We start from the raw sequence: 22225 nt of genomic DNA, 5'->3' as shown, positions 1-22225 counted from the left end.
CATTTCTTTTATGTTTGTTGTCATTTTGTGCATTTTCTCTCAGTTTGTATGTTTTGCGTCACTAGGCAGAGAATGGTTTGTGGCCCCAGGGCTTTCAGTTGCCCATGTCTGCTTTCAGGGTTCTCGGGTTTGGCCATGGTAGTTTATTCCCATCTGCTGGATTTTATTTTGAAGGACAGCCTTGTGTAGTGTACAAAGCTTTAGGAAAACAAAAACATTTCTCACAGCTGTAGAAGTTTCCTCCTCCGACGCTCTTTTCAGGCGAGATTTGGCCTCATTGGGTATGATGAAGATGAAGTGCACGAGTCTTATTCTGTATCACCATAGCAACTCCAGGCTTTCTTCACGTCTCCAACAGTAACCAACACTAATTTTCCCACAATGCCCCTGCTGTACGGGGAGCGCTGTGAACTTCAGGCAGCTCTCTCACATACACCAGCTTTGGGCTTTACACACGTGGTTCACTGGAAAATGCAGGTTTTGCTGTATTATTTGTGTGTGTGTGTGTGTCAGTGGTTGTGTCTGTGTGCGTGTCGTGTGCGGCTCGCGTTAAACCATCTTTTTGTTGGTGACAGAGTTCATAAAAAAGCTGACCTACCGGGACTACGAGGATCGGCAGACGACGACCAACATGGGATGCAATCCCCTCAACAATCCCGACGTCAAGCTTCATGAGAACAACCTCAACCCATTTAGCGATGTAGATCAGAAAGGTATGTGCACTTTTATTTTGAAATGTCCTTAACTGCCCTTCCAAGCTTTTGAATGTTTTAGTCCCTGCTCTTCAGGTCTCTCAAATCAATAATTTACAACCACTTACTAAACATAAGCTCATGGAAACATTTAGTAGTGACTTTCTAAAATAAAACCAGTTTCCCAAATTTCCAAATGTTCAAGTTCAAAATCTGAATCTTGTGCCTCTTCTAAGACATTTTGGGTGATTTGATGCTTCCAGCTTAGTGGGAACGGTTTGAAGGCCCTTCTTTACATCCATGTTGTGTAGATGATAAATGACATCAATCAAAAGCTATTTTTGTTACTTTATTGGAGAAATATTTACTTCCTGGTCCGATCGAACAGAAACCCAGCCCGTCATACAGCGAGTAAACGACAAGTCCATCTACGACGACTCCTTCAATCCTTTCACGGAGCAGGAGGGACCGGAGGTGGTGCCGGGGAACCCGTTCAACGATCCAGCCGAGGACGTGGATGCCAAGCCCCGAGAGAAGAAAGGCGCCCGACCGGTGGACATGAACAAATACCTGTACGCTGACTCTGCCCACAACAAGGAGGAGGAGCTTGACGAGTAAGCATGTTTACATTCATTTTTCTACTGGGAAAATAGCTTGAGTGGGATTGAAAAGTGTTGCAATTCCACTGGTGAAAACGTTAACTTGTGACTGGTTTCTGATATTGCTTATAAAGACAAATGAAGATGAATGCATAGCTGTCATCTGAAGTGTGTTTTTCATGTTTTGTGACTGAAAACGAGGTTCAGGTTGATGTAAAGACAAAATCCTTGGTTCTTCTGCAATGCTTCACCAGTTATAATGACCACCAGTCTAATTGATACACCCCACATGTTGTATGTATAAAGTGTGTTACAGTCCTTCTCTAATGTTATATTCAGAGAAATACTGAACTTTAATGGCATTATGCATTTGTTGCATGACTTAAGGCTACAAGTGTTACGTTTGGACTGGTAATTATATCTCATGAAGTGTTTGCGGCAGCACTGATAATAATGATATTTGTTGTATTGCATATCTGTCACTAAGTGTGTTAGTTTTGTGTTGTGACTGGAAATGTGGCTTAGATTGATACAAACACTGAGTAACAGCATTAAAAGACTCGTTTTGGCTTGTCTTGTCACCAGTTAGAATGATCACCATTTGACATCACTGAAGGTTTAGGGGTAAATATTTACACAAAACACAGCAGAGAAAAAAAGACACCAGTTAACCTTTCTAGTATAAGAAAACAATTCAAATAAAACAATAGTCAATATTAACATCCACTGAATGAGAAAGTAAAGTGTGTGTGAGGGAGAGTAAAAGCTGGATGCTTGAGGCCTGTGTGGAGTCTGGTACATGTGTGTCCGCTGTGGTGGAGAGCCAGAGGATGCTGTGCGCGGACCTCGCTTTGGACACACAGCTCCAGTGAGCTTCTGTGTCTTTCTCTCCATGTTTTGACCATCAATAAACTCTCGTGTCTCATTAATGGAAGGAGCATCAAGCCAAAAACAGCTGATCAGATGCGTAATTTACGCAGTGATGGACCAATGTTCACACATGAGAGTGGTGACACAGCGCTGCTCAGACTTGTTGGATGATGGTCAGTAGATCATCTTCAAATGGTGCAGACTGATTGACAGATTTTGTTGCTGTATTAACTGAGATCAATGGCAGATCAATAGGACGGTTTCCAAATCAGCCTGTTTTTCATGGACTGATCAGAGCAAAGTCACAGGACCTGACGGAGCAGCCACATTAAATTAGGGGAAAAAATATCATTAGGTTTTAAAGTATTTTATATATATTCATTTGTTTATTTAGATTTCTACATTATTAAATGTTTATGCAGCAGACAGAGAAGTCCACCTGCTTCTGTCCACATTGAATGAGCAAAACGCTCATTTAAATAGGGGCGGTCTCCACCACTTCTGCACTAATCATTGCTGCACTCTTAATGAATTCCTTGCAGCAGGTGAGGAAACTGCATCACCGAAGGATTTAGGGACGCAGCTGGTTTAGCACCCTTTATTTCAGATCTTAGTGAATTTGCCCCAGAGTGCTAGTATTCAGACGTGCTACGTCACCAGCTATGACGATTACTAGTTGAACTGACACACCATGAGGGGAGTGCTCTGATCCCAGTACTTGTTATGAATAGAGCAGGCATTTATTTGACAATGCTCTGCTTTGCATGTTAGAATTTGTGTTTTCTGATGTGTTTCGTGTGTGTGTGTGTGTGTGTGTGTCTGTATCTAAGAGGCGACTTCACCCCACCAAGACGAGGCTCTTCAGCAGAAACAAGGGCCTCGTTGTTCCCCTGCATTCTTTGTGCTTGTCTCCCTCCGTTCCTTCATTCTTTCCTTGTTGCTCCAAACTTTCACTCGTCCTTTAACTTCCTCCCAAGAGGTTATTTTATTTTCATTTTTAGCTTGCTGTTCTGTTTTACATTTTTAGGTAATATTACTAAGTGACACTTAGTGTGTGACAGTGACAGTGTAACATTCTATCACTTTATCGGTTTGCAATAGGTCGTTTTTGCTTCTTCAGCATGCGCACATGTACTATAATAAACCATCGATAAACCACGCCTACGTCACATTTTTGACCAATCACATACCAGTTCTCATAGATTCCTGAGAATTGTGAAATACGAGCATCCAGGTGTCCTAAAAGCAAGGCCTGGCGTTCACGTGGTTCTGATGAACATGTGGTTGTTTTAACGTTCGTCAAAGACGGCGTACTGAGTGCATTTGTGTGCATAATAGGGAGTTCAGAATTGCAGCGCCGTGTTTTGACTGCCGTTCTTTGACGCGCTGACTGTAAAAAGCTCCTCATGGCTTCTCCCCTTGGTTTGGTGCTGAGACACAGGAGGAGCTCCGAACTTCTCTTGCACACAGATTCAGCCTTCTCCGTCACTCTCGCTCTGTCCTTGCTTGTTTAGGGCTGCTTGTCGCATGTTGAGTGAACGTCTTGGGGCCATGGCCTTTGCTTTCAGACCCACAAGCAGTGATAACACTGTGGTATGTGTGTATCAGTGTGTGTGTGTGTATGTCTACCCGTCTGTCAGTAGTCCACCTCTGGTCTTGAGGATATGAGGTCACACTCCTGACCTTGCTGCACCTGCGTCTTCTATCAACTTTCCACTTGTGTGTGTGCTCGTCTTTGTGTCGGGAAACCTTTCGTTTCCACGTGGGAATAATTAATCAGATGAAACCAAAGATGGTTGGGATCGAGTCATTTTAACCTCAGGGTCAATTAGTCTCCCACTGATATGGATTTAATCTGATGACCCATAACATTGAACATCTTTGACCAATTATTGATAAGAAAAACTTTCTTTCACACAATTTGGACAGTTTTTATTTATTATTTAATAATTAATGAATTCTTTGTTTGTAAATGTATTTGTTTAATTTTTTGTTGTAAAATTGTTATTTATTATTTGTATTGTGTTTTATTTATAAAATTAGACATAGCCTAGTTCAGGGGCCAAATACGGAGCAGCTTAATCTCAAAAGGGCAACAGATTTTATTCAGGAAAATGTGTAATTTCAATATATACATAAAATACTAAATATGAAGAAACCGACAATATCCAAGCAGTAAGTGACAGTTATCAGTCCCAACAGGATCTTCACTTTAAATTCCCTGGATTTTGTAACCAATTTATATTTAATTAAGAAAAATGTCGTTTAATAATTTAAGGAAAATTGAAGGATTTTGTAAGAATTTTGTGGTTTTTTTCAACAGTTTAACATTAAAATGACTGCAATCATGTGATATAAGCACCAGGAAAGCTGTGAGCTGCTGCAAATATTGTCTGTCATTTTTATTTTCTCCTGGGGCTGAATTGGATGCTCAAAGGGCCAGATTTGGCCTGAAGAAAATGTAGTCGACAAAAACTATGATAAAAATTGTTAGTTGGCTAAATTCACACTGCTATACGTTCATTTTCTGTTTATTTACAACATCCGTCATTATAATCAGCTGCACTCTTAGGCATTAGTCACAAGATAACACAATCACAAGTTGAGCTGTACCACTAGTAACTTTAGCTTATACAATTACTCAGTGATAATGATGTTTACTATTTTTACTGATCCTTTCTCGTTATGTACACCATTATCTCACAGAAAAAGTGATGATGTAGAGTTTACTTGTTAGGTGTGTAAGTGTAACTGGTAATCATTATATTTTGTGAAGCAACCCAACATAAACAAGACTTTACTGTAGTCACTCAGTGTTTACATGAACCAGGATTGTTTGTTTGGTTATCATACCATAACAACACACTTCAGATCAAGAATGGACATCATTATTCAGAAATCTGTCACAACATAACATGTTTACTAGTTGAACCGTTACACCAACTGGTGCAACTGCTCAGTTCAATCAAACCTTTTCTGTTTCGGTTTTCTCTCTTGGTCTACTGTTAATAATGATATTTTACCTATGAAGGATTGAATGAAAAATCACTATTTCATTCTCTGTCTCCAGATCTAATCCGTTCTACGAGTCAAGGTCTTCCAGTCCGGCCCCTGGTGTGGGGAACAGTGGTCAGAAGAGTAGGGGCCCTTCAACCCCGCAAGCCCACCCTGATCTTCACAAGGAGCGAGCAGCACCCATGGGTCCCAGCACAGTGATGGGGAGAGAGGTGACCCCATCCTCCCTCAAGGTCAGACTGGTTCACCACATCATTACCACAGTTATTCATTATCACACTTTACCTACTGTGTCATCTTGTTGGTTTAAACACAACCATGGATGGATGGATGAATGAGTTAATGGATGGATGGATGAATTAGTTGATGGATGGATCATTGGGTGGATGAATTAGTTGATGGATGGATGAATGAGTTATGGATGGATGAATGAGTTGATGGGTGGATTGATTATGTGGATGGATGGATTTATTGGTGGATGGATTGATTAGTTGATTGATAGATGGATGGATGGATAGATGTATGAATGGATGGATGGATAGATCGATGAATGGATGAATGAATTAGTTGATTGATAGATGAATGGACAAATGGATAGATGTATGAATGGATAGATGAATTAGTTGATTGATAGATAGATGGATGGATGGATCGATCGATGAATGGATGAATGAATTAGTTGATTGATAGATGAATGGACAAATGGATAGATGTATGAATGGATAGATGAATTAGTTGATTGATAGATAGATGGATGGATGGATCGATCGATGAATGGATGGATGGATAGATCAATGAATGGATGAATTAATTAGTTGATTGATAGATGAATGGACGGATGGATAGATGGATGAATGGATAGATGAATTAGTTGATTGATAGATGGATGGATCGATGAATGGATGGATGATAGATTGATGAATGGTTGGATGAATTAGTTGATTGAAAGATGAATGGGCGGATGGATAGATGGATGAATGGATAGATGAATTAGTTGATTGATAGATGGATGGATGAATGGATGGATGAATTAGTTGATTGATAGATGGATAGATAGATAGATTAGTTGATTGATAGATGGATCTAGGGTTTAGTGGATGGATGAATCTGTAGTGATCAAACTAAGATCTAAAACTATAACCTCTCTATGGGAACAGTTATCCTGTCCTGACCAGGTTGGCTGAAATCTCCAAAATGGCCACACCCACATATCGAGGGATATTTAGTGTGTTTGAGGCTAAAAGTTGACACAATGACTCCAAAGACATTTGTATCTACATGTATTTTTTTAAGCGATCATCCTGGGATCGGTTGGTATCACGTTAACGTGTAATGTGTTAGTAATTTATGATGGTTTAGTTTTTCAAAACATGTTCAGACTAATTCCTCTGAAACTTTGAGTGTAATGAAGGGATTTGAAGCTGGAGGTTGTCTGCAGCGGTGTGTCCGTCTGCACGCCTGCACGCTTCCATCTCCTCATTTGGATGCAGGTATTTGTTTATTGGGCTGCTTTGGTTGATGTTTATTTATTTATTGAAATGAGGTCAATCATGGCTGGCTCTAATTATATGGCTGATGGTCTCTCGCAGACCACTGGTCGGGAATGATTGGCTGCTCGGGGTTAATGTGTGTGTGTGTGGGGGGGGGTTTAAACAGAAGGAGCTTAACTACAGTAGAGCGATCACACACACACACACACACACACATACATACGGTGCTGACTGTTTTTGTGTATCTGGGCGGTGATGCTGGACGTCCATGTAATTATGGCACAGTGCCTTTATCGCCCGGCTGCAGTTGGCTGTGACCGCGAGTGAGGGGGCCGAAACCAGTTTAATTACCCAAAACCAGTGGCCTGTGGTGGGCCGCACTTCGCCAAGAGATGCTCCCACCTCCAGAGGAAGAGGAGGGACTCTCAGTCCTGGAATTGTCTCCAATCATAAAAAAAAATAGTCACATTAACATTAATACCTCGGTTTGCTTTTCAAAGCCCTCAACTCGTACTGGTGAATATGTTTCGTTTAATGGATCCGAGTCAATCTGACTCTCATAATAACAGGATCCAGTTCATTTAATGAGTCATTTAACATTCGAAAAATCTGATATCACAAATTCCCGGCGACCCCTAGAATTAGTTTTTGATCATGTTTATTAAAATGAGTTACAAATACAGATAATTTTATACTGCATTTTATTTAAACTAGATTTATATTTGACAAAGTTTAAGTATAGAATACAGTTGGTTCATTATTATTGTGTGTGATGTGTTAATTTGAAAAAGTATAATAATTTAAATATATATATATATAATTTTTGATCAGTAATGTTTTTTGTTTTTTTGTTTTTTCAAATTGATGGGAAACAATCCAAATTAATCAAAAATGCACACAAAATAAAACAAAAAATGCCCAAAAATACACAAAATAGTTCCAAAAACATACAAAAATACACAAAATAGCTTCACCAATTCAAGAAATGACAAGAAAAACACACAAAATGACAGAAAAAAACCTAAATTAATCAAAAACACATTTCAGGTGACTATTTAAATTCCAGGCAACCCCAAAGTTGAAAAACTCTGGCTTACACTATTATATAATTATATTATTTGCTTGTATTTATTTATTTTTTACTCATGTATTATTATTGATGAAATAATAATAATAATAATAATGATAATTTACCTGAATATTTTGTAATAAATGTAATTTATTTGATCCCCTTTTAGCTCCTTTATGGACCTGAAATAAGCCTGGATCATTTGAGTCCTTGAGGATGTGGGTTAATCCTGTCAATCATTCCCATATTACCGATTGGCTGACGTCACACGCTGCGCGCATCTTTGTTGTCCAACGATTAATAATTTTTCATTAGGCCACGATATCACTCACCACAGCTTATGAGAGACGCTCGCCTTTATTCAGGATTTCTTTCTCTTTGATGAGGCTGAGGACTCAGCTTTGGGGACCCCTCGTGGCTCATGAGGCCCAATACGATTACGTATTGGGCCTATAGCAAGAAACGGGCTCTTCGGGTCACGGAGCCTCACGACCAACAACAGTAGAAATGAAACGTCAGCGAGGGTTGAATCAGACGAATATGTACGACATATTGAACGGATAGATACGACATGTTCACACTTCTGTCATTCTTATTTGTACCACTGCTGTGACACACACAGACACACACACTCGTGAGATGACCTTTGAATGTATGAAGTCAGAGAGGATTAAGAGCAGATGTTCCCAGTACGACCAAACCAACACATCATCACCGCGCCACCAACGTGCAGCGAGTGCAAATGTGCGCCGTGTGTCCGGATTCATTCCTTCCTCCAACACTGGCGTGCAGCGCCAAGATAAACACAGGCCGACTAATCTCTCAATATGAATGGAAATTGATATATTGAAAGCCACCATGTCCGGTTCTACATTTACTTTACGACGTTGCCTGAAGCTGGAAGTGTCTTTTTTTTATTTTTGTAAAGCACATCCAACCTCAGAGATTAGCACTGGAGCTCATTTACATTTAGCACATTTAAGTGCAGCCTCAGAGCGATGGTCACTGTCGTTACACTCCAACATTAACCCTGTGGGGTTTAAGGAAGCTCCGCCTCCTCCTGATCACGTGGCTACTTTACCATGATGTAAGAATTTTTAAATTGTGCTCATTTTTAGGTCTTTAAAAGCACAGACATTGCAAGATATTCATACTGTTTTCTTTCTCCCTAATCTCGCTGTCTGATCGGAGTTAGTGTAATAATGTAATTAATTACTTTAGGTTAAACCTTTTGGTTAGAGTTAAACATACAGATAATACACAAATGAATACATTAATGAATCCCCCCGCTTGATGAGGATGCTCGTAATTTTTCTTAAAAACATAGCTTCACTAATATGGGAAATGACAACAAAAACACACAAAATGACAGAAAAAGATCCTAAATAATCAAAAACACATACAACAAAAGAAAAAAATGGCTCCTAAAACATACAAAACTACAACAAAAACAACAAAATAGTTTCCCACTTTTAATTCGATTGGACCAATCAGGTTACCCCAACCTGAAGAAACAATTCCCCGGGGTCAATACATTTTTAATTTATGATGAGAGCGGTCTCATATATATATATAAAAAAGTGATGCATATGTGTGTACTTTCCCTCCTCCCTGTCATTGCTCTAAAACACCCACTCTAGCAGCAGTGTGTGGAGAATCAGGACATCTACAGGACATACGGCGAGCGCCCACTTACTATGTACACACTTATTATACATACAAATTGGATTTACATTAAGTCCTAACAGGAGCGCTGAGCTCTGGGTGTTTGCCAGTGGGACGTGCACTTGCCTCACCAGCACTTTGTGCCAACTGGTGAATGCGCAGGGGAGCAGTGGAGCACAGGGGTCAGTGTTTAGGGATGTAAATGTATAAGCCTGGAGGTTCTGAACTGGATCCAGACCTCTTTGTTTTCATCTTCTTCCTCTGATGAAGAGTAAAAACTAGAACCTATATATATACTGTATATACAGTATAACCTGTAATTCACTTATTTTCTTTCTTTCTTTCTTTCTTTCTTTCTTTCTTTCTTTCTTTCTTTCTTTCTTTCTTTCTTTCTTTCTTTCTTTCTTTCTTTCTTATTTACTAATTTACTTATTTTACTTTACTTTTATTTCAGTTGAAAATAATTATTTTTCATTATTTATTTATTCACTTTTTTCGGTCACTTTCTTTATTTACTTCTTTTACTTTACTTTTATTTTATGTGAACATAATTCATTTTAAAAAATTAGAAATAAAAACAGTGGCAGATGCAATTGTGTGTCGTATGGATATGTAGGGTTTTAGATTAGTTTATAAGCATGTATTAATATTTTTATTTCATAAAATTTAATAATTGATGTAATTTATTTATTTGATTTCAATGATTTGTTTGTTTATTGGATGAAATGTTTCATCAGCAAGTGAAAACAATGTATTATGGTATTAAAAAGTAAAAACCGTCTAGGCTCGACATGCTGACCGACGTCACAAAGATTTTTGTCGTCATCGGTAACTTGTGACCCGACTCTTTGAGTTTCTTAGTTGATACTTTTATGTTTCCTGTGGCGACACCTCCGTCTGACAGATATAGATCTTTCCAACATGTCACGTCTGCGCTTTCCTGTGTGTGAGCGGATGAAAACGTCTGTGGGATTAATTTAAATGAACACAGGAGCAGCTTGTGTCTGGTCTGATTCAGTCCATCTCTTCCTCTCGCTGTAAAGTCAGTGATCCTCCCTTTGTTTCTCTATTCCAAAGCCTGCAACTTACACGCTCTGATCTCTGCATTTCCATCAGGTTTCCACTCCATCAATCTGTCGTCCCATTTTCATATAAAGAAACCTCAGAGATGTTCAAAGATGAGGAAAGTTTTAAACTGGAAGTAAAAAAAGTTGAACTTCATCTCAATGTTTCCATCAGTCTTTAGGGCCGACACATTTCCTTTTAACTTGACAACTTTGTTTACCTAATGTTAATCTGAAAGCAGTCTTTTGAAGGTGCTCTGCATAAATGTGCATGTCTTTAGTTTAGAAGAAGAAGAAGAATCGGGGCTTTTGCCTATATTTATTGTCATATATGTTTTTACACATATACAAAATTTGTTTTCTGCATTTAACCCACCCACATGGTGTGGCACCCGGGGAGCAGTTGGGGGTTAAGGGACGTGCTTGACATCCCACAGTGTTGGCCCAGGTGAGACTTGAACCTGTCCTTAACCACTAGTCCACCACCACCGCCAGATACAGAGCAACTTGATCTCAAGTGGGCCACAGATTCTATGTGGGAAAATTAGTAATTTTAACATTATTGTTCCCTAGTTTGCACTTTTACGTATACGCTTTTTCTGTTCGTTTTTGGCCACTCTAATTTGCTACTTTTAACCAATTTCTGTGGTTTTTAAAATGCCATTTCTCTACCGTTTCCACCATTTTTGGTCACTTTTTACCCATTTTATTTCTGATTTGCTCATTGATTTACATCTTTAAGATGATTACATACTATGGCGCAAGTAATAATTAACTTCCTGGATAACAGTGGATATTATAAATAAATGTGGTTATCACAGATTCATTGAACAATGGACCATCATTTTGCTGACTTTATGGATGGACCCCAAAAATCTCTCCCCTTTATTCTCCCTTATAGATGGTCCTGTCTCCACATGACTGTTCTTTAATGTTCATGTCTGTGTTCAACCACTTTCAGGTACAGCGGGGGTCCCCGGTCTCTGGAAACTTAATTTTGGGGGTCATGGGCTGAAAAGGTTGAAAACCACTGCTTTAGTGCAATGTTGGTTATAAATCACTTAATTGAGTCACTGGGAGGCTGAAAACCATTAAAGCTTGGGGTTGTAAATGTGGTGAAAGTGTAAAGTATGCACTTGGTCCTTTCAGACGTGTAGAACAACATCAGGTCCAGCAGAGAGCAGTTTCCCTCTTTCCCATCAGTGGGACGGCTTCAGTGATTACTCATGTTAATCAAAGTGGAGGCCAGCTCTCTCACCCCCCCAACCCCCACCGCCCCCACCCCTCCTGCAGTTCAGACCAGCTCCAAATTGAAATTAGAATAAATTAACATTATTTAATTGAGTTCGTCAAAGGCTGCGATATTCCTTAATTAGCTTTCGCCGAGGTTGACGGATGGAGAGGCGTGCGTCGGCCATGTGGAGCGGGCCCCGGGGTTACCGTGACGAACTAGGGACGCGTTCAGCGACAAGGACGGTCTTCTCTCAACTCCCATCTCTGCCCTCGTCAAAGTGTGTCGTCCTTATCGTTTTCGTTTCATCTGCTGCAAAGTAATTTTGCCTCGTCTGATGGTGAACTTTCCGAGAGGAAAGTGTGGGAATGAAAACGTCTGCAGGTGGAGAAACCTGCGTGTCATGGTGCATCGTCATTGTTCAGGCATTTATAGTGTGATTAACAGTAATGGTTGTGAATGAAATCCATTATGTAAGGGGGTTTCTGCATTTTAGTTCTCTTAGATTGGAGCCATGTTACTCAGGTTTCAGACGCTGGCATTAGCCTTAGCAGCCGATGCTCCTAGCGCTCCGTTTCAGAGGCCAAATCCTTGCCATCACCAGCCTCCTCCATAAGCTGTGTAATAGTAGGAGAATAATCCCAGTGAGGAGCAAGGAGAAAATCAGTGTGTGAGGACCCTCCCCAGCTCCGAGTGGTCTGTCATTGGATCTGGTGGGAGAGAGGAGACCCCGGCTTCTCCTCTCATGCACTGCGGGGCCAATCATTGGGCACCCTGTGTTTGGACTGAGCTGCAGGGCATCGCTGTCATCAAGTCCAGAGGGAAGGTGGAAGAAGTCAGCCACTGTCTGAGCACTTAAAGAATGCCTCAGTTAACTCTCCTCTGCACATCACACTCTAATATCACTAGGGTTGTACAATATTGGGTTTTGATGATGTCTATGGATTGATCAATTATATATCATATTGGTTAAATGTATCAGCGGAATGGAGGATGTTCGATACCTAATTTGAAAGCCACCGTGCATCATTAAATACATCTAAAGATTGATCAATCGATCACACAATACAGGGTATTAGATCCAAAGTACTGCACAGATCGGGATTTTTTATTCCACCAAATACTTGTTTTTGAAAAATGCATTTGCTTAACAAACTTTCACAGCTTTTTTTTAGTCTGTACAGCAGCCGTTTCATATTGCTTTTGAATGTCGTCATTGTCAAACAGATCAAACTACATTAGTTATTGACAAGTGTCTCCTTAAATGATAGGCTTTGTTTGAAATGGCATACGTACTACTCACACTAAGTCTGAGGTCAAATTAAGTATGTAGTGCGTTCACATTCGATAGTATGAAAAGATCGAGTATGACTAGTGTGCGTACTCAAAGTGGTGTAATTCCTCCTCCTCTCTGAGCCGTGCACTAACGTGGCGCTCTCTCGTGTGTTGTGAGGGATATATTTTGATCCAGTTACTGTAATGCGGCTATCATTTTTCCACCTCTTCCTCTGGCGGGTGCATGTCGAGTTCACAAGTTAAGCACTGCGTCGGGGCTCACTCTCCTCAATGCCGGTGTAAAAGGGCCTTCCGCAAAGCGCCGCTTGTAATCTGCCTTTGGTAAGTCCTCCTTAGTTTTATCTGCCAAGGATTACCTCACAAGCTGCGTGCGCGGGAGAGAGAAGGAGGGAGACGGCGAGGAAATAAAAAGCAAGTCAAACAGAAAAACGCAGGAGGAAGAAGGAGCAAAATGAAAACAAATCGCTCTGTAATCTCTCAAAGAAAGGAGACCTGCTTTGGAGTTGAAGGGAAGTTTCCCTCGCCGCTCATTTAGGGAAGGAATTGACTAATCCCCCCATGATTGATGTCTGCTATGAGAGGCTCTATGGCGGACTAATAGGGCTTATAAGGATGGCCAGAAAGTCCTTTGTGTGTGTGTGTGTGCGTGCGTGTGTGTGTGTGTGTTTATATGAATGCAGCCAACCTTTTTTTTTTTTGCCCCGTGTACTTCTATCCAGCGGCCGTCCAGGCCGTGGGGTTTGAATGACATGGCGGCTGAAGAAGGGGTAACTTTATCTTAATCTGGTCCTAATCTGCCCCCATCCTCCAGGTGTGTGTGGCCTTAAGCCCACAAGCATCCTGGGTTTTTTGGGGTTGAGGCGATAGAAGTCCGTGCACTCGAAAAACTCCTTCCAGAGAGTCTCAGACCTCCCGTGCATTCCTGAGAACAGCACTTAGTCCGAGCTTCTCTGACTGAAGTGCTCTCCACTCCGGCCTAATTTAATTAAACCCACCGTCCTTTAACTTAAAAGAGACCTCAGTCACAAGGACCCCAAGAAGAAAGCGCTTTGTGTTCTGAGCGCGCTCACACACACTCATGCAAACTTCAGGAAATGGTCATGCTTTGATTTCCAAACAATAGATCTAATACAATAAGGTATATTTGACTTTGTCTTTTTCATTTAACAGTCTGTGCAGCAGCTGTTCCATATTCCTTCCAAACATGTTTTTCAAGGTAAATGTGTTTCAGGGAGTTTTATGGATCAAATGACCACATGTTGATATTCACTTTCTCACCTAAAATGCTTTCAGAGCTTTCACAGGTTTAGAATGAACGGAAATATTTAGCCTCAGTGTGCTTCAGGTTTTTGTCGTTGTAAGTTTGAAATACAGGGCATATCTTGGTAAACTTGGAAGTATACTTCAGTAGGAACAGTCACCATCCGAATCATACTAATAGTATATCGTAGACAGTATATATTCATCGAGTGTGTAGTATGTTAGTGTACGATTTTGAACACAGCATCTGTTTTCCACGTATTGCAGACTGTAAATGTGTCGACCAGTGGCACATGTGAGTTAGCTTAGCACGTAGCGGCACTTAGTCCGAGCTTCTCTGAGTGAAGTGCTGTCGGCTCCGGCCTAATTTAATTAAAGCAGCCGTTCTCTTTAACTTAAAAGAGACCTTAGTCAGAAGGATCCCAAGAAGAAAGTGATTTGTATGCTGAGTTTACACACACACACACATGCACACACGTACACACAGTCTGGAAACGATAAGGCTTTAATTGCCTCTTTATGAAACCTTGCAGCACTTCTTTCTCTCCTGTTCGGGCTGCTATTGTATGCAGGTGTGTGCTTTTAGGTGCTGCGCAAAATACTAAGTGGATTTTCTTCTTTTTTTTTGCAGTTTTCACTAAAACTGCTGGAAAATTATTCTCTATGCTGTTTTTGAGCTCAGGATTTGTCCGTCCAGCAACCATCAGTGCACGACATGCACTGACCATGAAAAGCCTCATCACAGTAGTTATGCAGTAGTATAGACCCTTACAGTCAGTTACTGACATCTACCAACAGCTAGAGACAGTATAACAAACACTTATAGTTTAGAAGTGTTACTGATCCTTATTGACAGTTACCAATGGTTACAGACTATTACCAATGGTTACATGCAGTTACCAACAGTAACCAACAATTACCAACTGTTACCAACGTTGCAGACAGTTACCGACAATCACCAACGGTTACAAACAGTTACAGTTACCAACTGTTACCAGCGGTTACAGACAGTTACCGACTGTTACCAACGGTTACAGACAGTTACCGACTGTTACCAACGGTTACAAACAGTTACAGTTACCGACTGTTACCAGCGGTTACAGACAGTTACCGACTGTTACCAACGGTTACAGATAGTTACCAAAGGTTACAAACAATTACTGACAGTTACAGACTTTTACCAATGGTCACAAACGGTTGCAGACCATTACCAACGGTTACAGTTACCGACAGCTATAGCCTGTTACAGACAGTTACTGGCCATTAATCACCGTTATAGACGGTTACCAAAACTGTTACAGAGTTACAGGGCATTGCCAATAGTTACAGACGTTAGCGGTAGTTACTGACCATTACCAACCACTGGACAAGTACAAGGTGTTAACAAAATTCACACAGTTACTGAGCACTAGCGACACCTGTTACTGACCGTATTCTCAGGTACAGAAGCTAAAAATGTTTCTGAGTTCTTAAATCACGACATGACTTAAAGAGCTTATTTATTTGCAGTAATCCAGATAATGCTTGTTTCGCGTTTAAACAAAACATGTAGTTTATTCACGCAGATTATGTGAAGTTAATCTGTGTGGTTTCCCACGTTAATTCTGAAAAATGTGGGTCGGTCGGTTTGCCTTCTCCCACTTCATTCTGAGAAATATAACATTTCCTGACAGGGCCACACCTCTCCTCCTCCTGCACTAGGTGTGTGTGTGAGTGTGTGTGTGTATTCATTCTGATCAGGAGTCAAAGAGGTGACTTTGTAATTACGTTCATTTTAATTGGCTGTGCTATCATGCCTCTCATCACTTTGGAGACCACGCTGCACTGGACAATGGCAGTCTGCTGAACAAATGCAGCGTTAAGACCCCAACACACGCACACCTGCAGAACATAATTCCTAAAGTGGCCGTCTTAATGAGTTTTCTTGCCCCGGCTCAGATTAATTGATAAACGGTAGCATTATCAGTACGTCTGATCTTTGAATCATTGCACCGCTAATTTGTTTGTTGAAGATGACAGTTAAAGGAGATTATGGGTTTATACAAGCACTTCTTCATTTTCCTGCACCTTACTGAGGCCTTTTTATCCAGAGAACACGAGGAGGTGGACTTTAGATGCTCCTTCAAAGCAAAGTTGTACCACATTTTTGAGATGAACAAAAGTCAATAAAGAATAATATTTCTAATATATATATGTAGCTATATATTTAAATATAGATGGCGCTGCTGCACATTGTTGTACAAGTCACACCCTTAATTTTGAATGAAAAAAGTTGTAACTTACACTCAGGAAACTATATTTCATGTCGTAATGAAATTATCTGCAATGCATCTGTTTGGTAAAAATTAGTAATCCTGGGTTATATCACCCCCCGTTTAGAGGAGTTTCTTTAATATTTAATATGTTTTTTTTTATGTCAGGCAGGAAATCATTGTTTCTAAACCTTTTTTTCCCCATTAGTGACGTGTTTTTCATCCACACAGATACACACATCTGACTCCAGCCCTCCCCATGCTTGTTTTCCTCCAGCCAAAGCTAATTTACAAAGGCAGAGTGAAAGTAATGCCTCTGCCGTTTCCATGACAAGCTAAAGCCGGCGCTTACATCGTTTTATGCCCCTGCGTTACACGTTAGAAGGGGCGGGCGCACTGCGGCTGGCACAGCCGCTCCTTTGTCACATGCTTTTGCCTTTAGAGCAAAAATAAACTTAGGAATAAAAAACGATCCTGGAAAAGCAAGCTGCCTTTTCCCCGATTTCTGTGTTTCACATCTCAGGAGCCAACTGCCGTGAGGCCCTCCCTGTTGGCCTGAGAGTTGACTGTGAACGCCGCCTCCATCACCACCACGAGAAATGAATTAGCATATTTGTTTTTGAATATTTGATATTAAAATGTGGTGAGAAGATTTGTTTGTAAAATGCGGAACAGCCTCAACAGCAGAGGGTTTGCTCAAAAATCAGTTTAGTTTGAAAAAACTAATTTTGAGAAAAGAAAGAAAAGAACCACAAGTAAGATCTTAGTGGGTGAAATTGGAATTGGTTCTAAAGTTTTGTATGTGAGGATCTTTTTGTTGCTAGTAACTATGTCTTCTACTAAGAGATGGATTTCTCTTTATGCCTAAAATATTAGGTCTGCTCTTTGGATCCACGATCTATATAGTAAAGTTTCATTATTGGTTAAATTATAATCCCTTTGACGCCAGGTTGTAGTTACTGAAAATAATTAGGATTTGAAACCACCTCATTAACATTCAGGCATGTGACTTATAGCCAGGTGCGACTTATTAATTGATATTTCAATGTGACGGTTACAGACCTTAATCAACAATTACTGACAGTTACAGACCATTTCCAACAAATGCACACCATTGAGGACAGTAACCAACTGGTACAGATTATTACAGGCAGTTACCGACCCTTATCGACCATTATTGACAATTACCGACTGATAAGAACAGTTACAGACTGCTAGCCACAGTTATTTACCAATTTGTACTGACCATTACAGATCATTATTGACTGGTGCAGGGAGTTACCAATAGTTATCGGCCATTACCTACAGTTACTGACAGTTATCTAGAGTTAAAAGCTCGTCACAAGCTAAAAAATCTTGTTTTTTTGTTTTCATATATCACAAAGATTGATATTTAGATTATAATCCCTAGAAATAATCACTGCTATGAAGTAATCAAAGCATGACATTTACATTACTGTGTACAACTTATAGCCAGGTGTGACTTTTTGTGATTTCTTCTTTGCAAAAATCATTGGAAGTCTTTGGAATTTCATAAAAAGCGACCTGTAGTCAGGTGTGACATATACACCACATCTTGCCCTAGCTTAGTTGAAGAAACTGAAAGTTTATCTTAAATACGCTAACTCAGTACTAATCTATCTGAGTCAACGAATAACAGGGACTCTCTTCTATGCTAATGAGCCACACAATAGGCTAATAAAGGCTAATCACCTGCCAGTTATAGTAAATCATTCCATTACTTGTTTTTCCATTTAAAGGAAACTCATATTACTCCATAACGAGAAGCTTTTTGCCTGAAATAAGCTGTGCAGGAAAGCTGTTGTCCAAACATGTTATTGTGTGATGGTCTTTTATGAAGGAACACTGTGTTATTCACTCTCTGAAAGTAGAAATGAAGTATATCCTGACTCGACTAAACAGTGTCTACAGTCACACTTGGTGCACTCACTTTCTCTCGCCCCCCTCTATGATTACAGCACTAATGCGATTGTTCCTTTGTATGTTAATGTGTATTATTTTTCACGCTACATTCGCTTTCCTCTCCTCTTCTAAGATCCCTCCCCTCCTCTTCCTTCCTCGTTTACATATTGTTCCAGCCACTTCACGTCTCCATTTACATAATTGAACTTTTGATTGGACTGTACAGCCCCCCCCTTCCCTTCGCTCTCGTGTAGTCAGCGTTTCAAACCCTCAGCCTAATTTTAGGGTGAAGATGACAAACGGAAGGTGATCGTTATTTATCCGCTTTCGTCTTCTTCCTTTGCACATTGTGGGAAAACTCAGATTAGGCAAATAGCTTGTTTTTATTGAATGAGCAATTGAATAATGGAGCGCGTCGATCCAATCAGATGAGAGTTTGTGAGGAGAAGAAAGGACAGGCCAATGAAGTGCGCTAACCTTATCTCTGTAATGGTGAGCAGGTATTAATAATACTCAAGAGTGTGTGTCCATGTGGAGTGTGTTTCTGGATCAAAGCCGAGGTTTAAACGTGTGTGTGGGAAACAATGTGAACAGCTTCTGCTCGCTGGAGGCTGCGCCTGAGTCATTATTTAAACACCACAGCATACCTAAGTATTATCGTTGAGTCATTATTTGAACACCAGAGGCTACCGGAGTATTATCGCAGAGTCATGGTTTAAGCACCACAGCTTATCTGAGTATTATCATAGAGTCATGGTTTTGAAACAACAGCCTACCCAGGTATTATCGCTGAATCATGGTTTAAACACCACACTTGAACATTATAGCTGCGTCATGGTTTAAGCACCACAAAGCTACTTGGGTATTATCACTATGTCATGGCTTAAACACCACAGCCTGCCCAAGTATTATCGCCAAGTCATGCTTTCAACACCACAGCCCACCTGAGTATTATCGCCGAGTCATGATTAAAATACCACAGCCTAACCGAGTATTATGGCTGATTCATGATTTATATACTACAGCCTGAGTATTATCGCTGTGTTATGGTTTAAACACCCCAGTGAATGTTATTATTATCATTGAGTCATGGTTTAAACACCGCAGCCTACCTGAGTATTATGGCTGAATCTTTATTCAAATACCACGGCCTACTTAAGCAATTTTGCCACATCATCATTTGAGCAATGCAGCCTACCTGAATGTTGTTGCGGGAGTCATGCTTTTAGCACCACATGCCACCTAATTTTGTTATTGAATCAAGGCCCACTGAGGTAAACTTGCTGAGTCACGATATAAACACTACAGCCCACATTAATCCTGTTGCTGATTCATAGTTTCTTTGACGCAGCCATTGAGTGACATAATCTCCCCGAATATTGTTGCTGAGTCATGCAAAGGGTGGGGCACCTGAAACTAGATTAAAACTGAACAATTTCAAAAGACTGAAATAATTTTGTTTAAATTTTAGGACAAAAATGAGAAGATTATCTTGCAGTTATTTCATAAACTTGTGCCTTTTAAACTATAGATGAATCATAAATATAACTTTTAAATAAACTGTCTAAGGAGGGTTTACTGTAGCACATAAACTGGCCATGTCAAAAATATCTAAATAATGAGAGTTTTTCTTCTAATGTTTGTAAATATTTCCCTAATGTAAAAACACATGACTCTTAAAAATGATTCATTGCATCTAGCTTTCCTATTTATTAGTGGGGGCTAATGAGAAACTTGACGAGTGATTTTAGTCTAAATTAAGTGGCTCTTTGTGTCAAAGTAAAGTAGTGCAGACGTAGAGATTGATTGATAGACGTGTCATACGACTGTAACTCACAGAGCACAGACTTTTCTTCTCTTCCCTTCATGCCGGAGGCTTCTAGAGCGGATTACAAGTTTTAAAGAGTCGGAGATTCAACACCTCCTCAAATCCGACAGTGCTTTTGAAACGTGTGGAGTGAGACGTGGAAGCTCTGCTCTACTCCTCTCCCTCCACAGAGCCGCGAGTCCGTGTCATCGGGCCGAGGACGGTTAAATTCCCGTCCGAGCGTCCTCTCAGAGTGAGAGACCAAGCTTGTGTCGGTTTCTTCAATACTTCAGAAACCAAACTGTTATCGCGTGTCTTTGGTTTTAAAAGCATGTATTTACGCTTCCGTGGAGTCTGATCGATCACTTTTGATCTACATAGCACCTTCCAGACCAATCAATGCATTCAAAGGGCTTTACAGTTTAATTAAAGTGCACCTGAGAGACAGATTTTAAGGGTAGAAATGAAGAACGGAGACATTTTATCAAGAGAACAAGAAGGAAACTGACTGAAGCAAATGATAGAACAGTGTGAATATCTATGGAAAACATTATGTAAAGTACAAGGGAAATAAAGACCAATGTAAATTGAATTCAAAAGAAAAGATACAGGTTTTACAATATAAAAATATGAACCAAATGATGTTAACTTGAAGCTGTTTACCTGGAAAGATGAAAAATAGTCTCCTCCACATCTTTCAGGACCGTCTGACAGTCCTCTTGGAACTCCATACCAGCTTAGTTAGCTTAGCATGTAGTGACACTGGCTCAAACTTGGTACAACCTGAATGCTGCTTAAAGTAAATTGAGAACAGAAAATCTCTGGCAATCTGGAAAAATTTTTCCTTCGTTGTGGTTGAATTAACATTCTGTGGACAAGAATGATGACACAGAACAACATATATTTAGTAAAACTTTTGATTAGAAGTTTTTTAATCCAGTATGAGCCCTAGAAGTGGATAATAATTACTAATAGTTATTAGTGTTTTTATTTTGGTACGTCACAGCTTTTGGTATACTGGTAACTCGGCCTGGATTCAAACTGTGCATCATATTTGACTTAGTTTAGCACGTAGCATTGCTGGCTTAGTAGGGTAAAGGGGCAAGGCTGTGTTATCAGGTCAATTTATTGAGGAGCGGCATTCATTTTCAGTCACAGGATAACATGTTCACTAATTCAACCTGAACACGTAGCGAGAGATTTTGAACGGGATTGTGGGTGAACTAACTCTAACACGTAGGACCGTCTAAGAGGAAGAAGCGCATTTACCCACTGGAAGGTGAAATCTGACGTTTTGAAATCATCACAAGCTGCTCTTTTTCCCTTTGTGTAGTGGCCGTTTAATATTTCTAAACTGTCTGTCCAGGTGAGGGATAAGGAAGCTTGAAGATGGATGTTTGCGTTCTATATATTTCAGAGGGTAAATGATACTGGGAAACACACTCCATAGTGGAAAGTTTTCACTCTAGCACTGATTTGTCCTTTTTTCTGGTGTGTCCACACCGAGTACGCGTCGCCTTTTCTCATTTCCTCTATCCGCCGCTCCAGGTGTTGCCTCCACATCTCACATCATATTACCGCTGGCCAAATATCACAATTTCTGACACCCAAATCCTCCTCGTGACACCGTAAACTGGATTCCTCCATTCCCAGGTTTGCTGCTATCTTGTCATTGGGGCATTGTAGTGAGCTTAACCCCCCCCTCGCTTTTCTCTCTCACATCCTTTTCCCTTCTTCTATTTTCTCCTTTTTTTCACTGCCCCATCGGATGGATGTTGTTGACACGGAGGCATGGGGAATAATAGGATCTCTTGTCAGCAGCTTGTATTTCTCTGCCCGGGCGGTTATGGCTGTGTATAATAGCGGCGGAGGAGGTTATGTACCACTGATAGTAATGACGGTTGCCTTTTTCATTTTTTAATATGGAATGTTTGTGGGCAATGCTCTCTGCTAATCCTACCCCCAAGTCATCATCATCACACACGCACACAC

At 40.3% G+C, this 22225-nt stretch overlaps 1 protein-coding gene across 2 annotated transcripts in view; it reads left to right on the top strand.

Moving 5' to 3' along the window:
* Nucleotides 1-22225, top strand: part of ehbp1 (EH domain binding protein 1) — a 191881-nt gene that overhangs the window by 55283 nt on the left and 114373 nt on the right. For both annotated transcript variants that reach the window (XM_028467869.1, XM_028467870.1), the window contains 3 exons: nt 576-713; nt 1081-1306; nt 5232-5409. In XM_028467869.1, coding sequence (XP_028323670.1) covers nt 576-713; nt 1081-1306; nt 5232-5409 — 542 coding nt within the window. The remainder of the gene's footprint in view (nt 1-575; nt 714-1080; nt 1307-5231; nt 5410-22225) is intronic.

The sequence above is a fragment of the Gouania willdenowi genome, chromosome 15 (genome assembly GCF_900634775.1).
Source record: "Gouania willdenowi chromosome 15, fGouWil2.1, whole genome shotgun sequence".
NCBI lineage: Eukaryota > Metazoa > Chordata > Actinopteri > Blenniiformes > Gobiesocidae > Gouania > Gouania willdenowi.
This window is presented reverse-complemented; position numbering and strand designations above follow the sequence as displayed.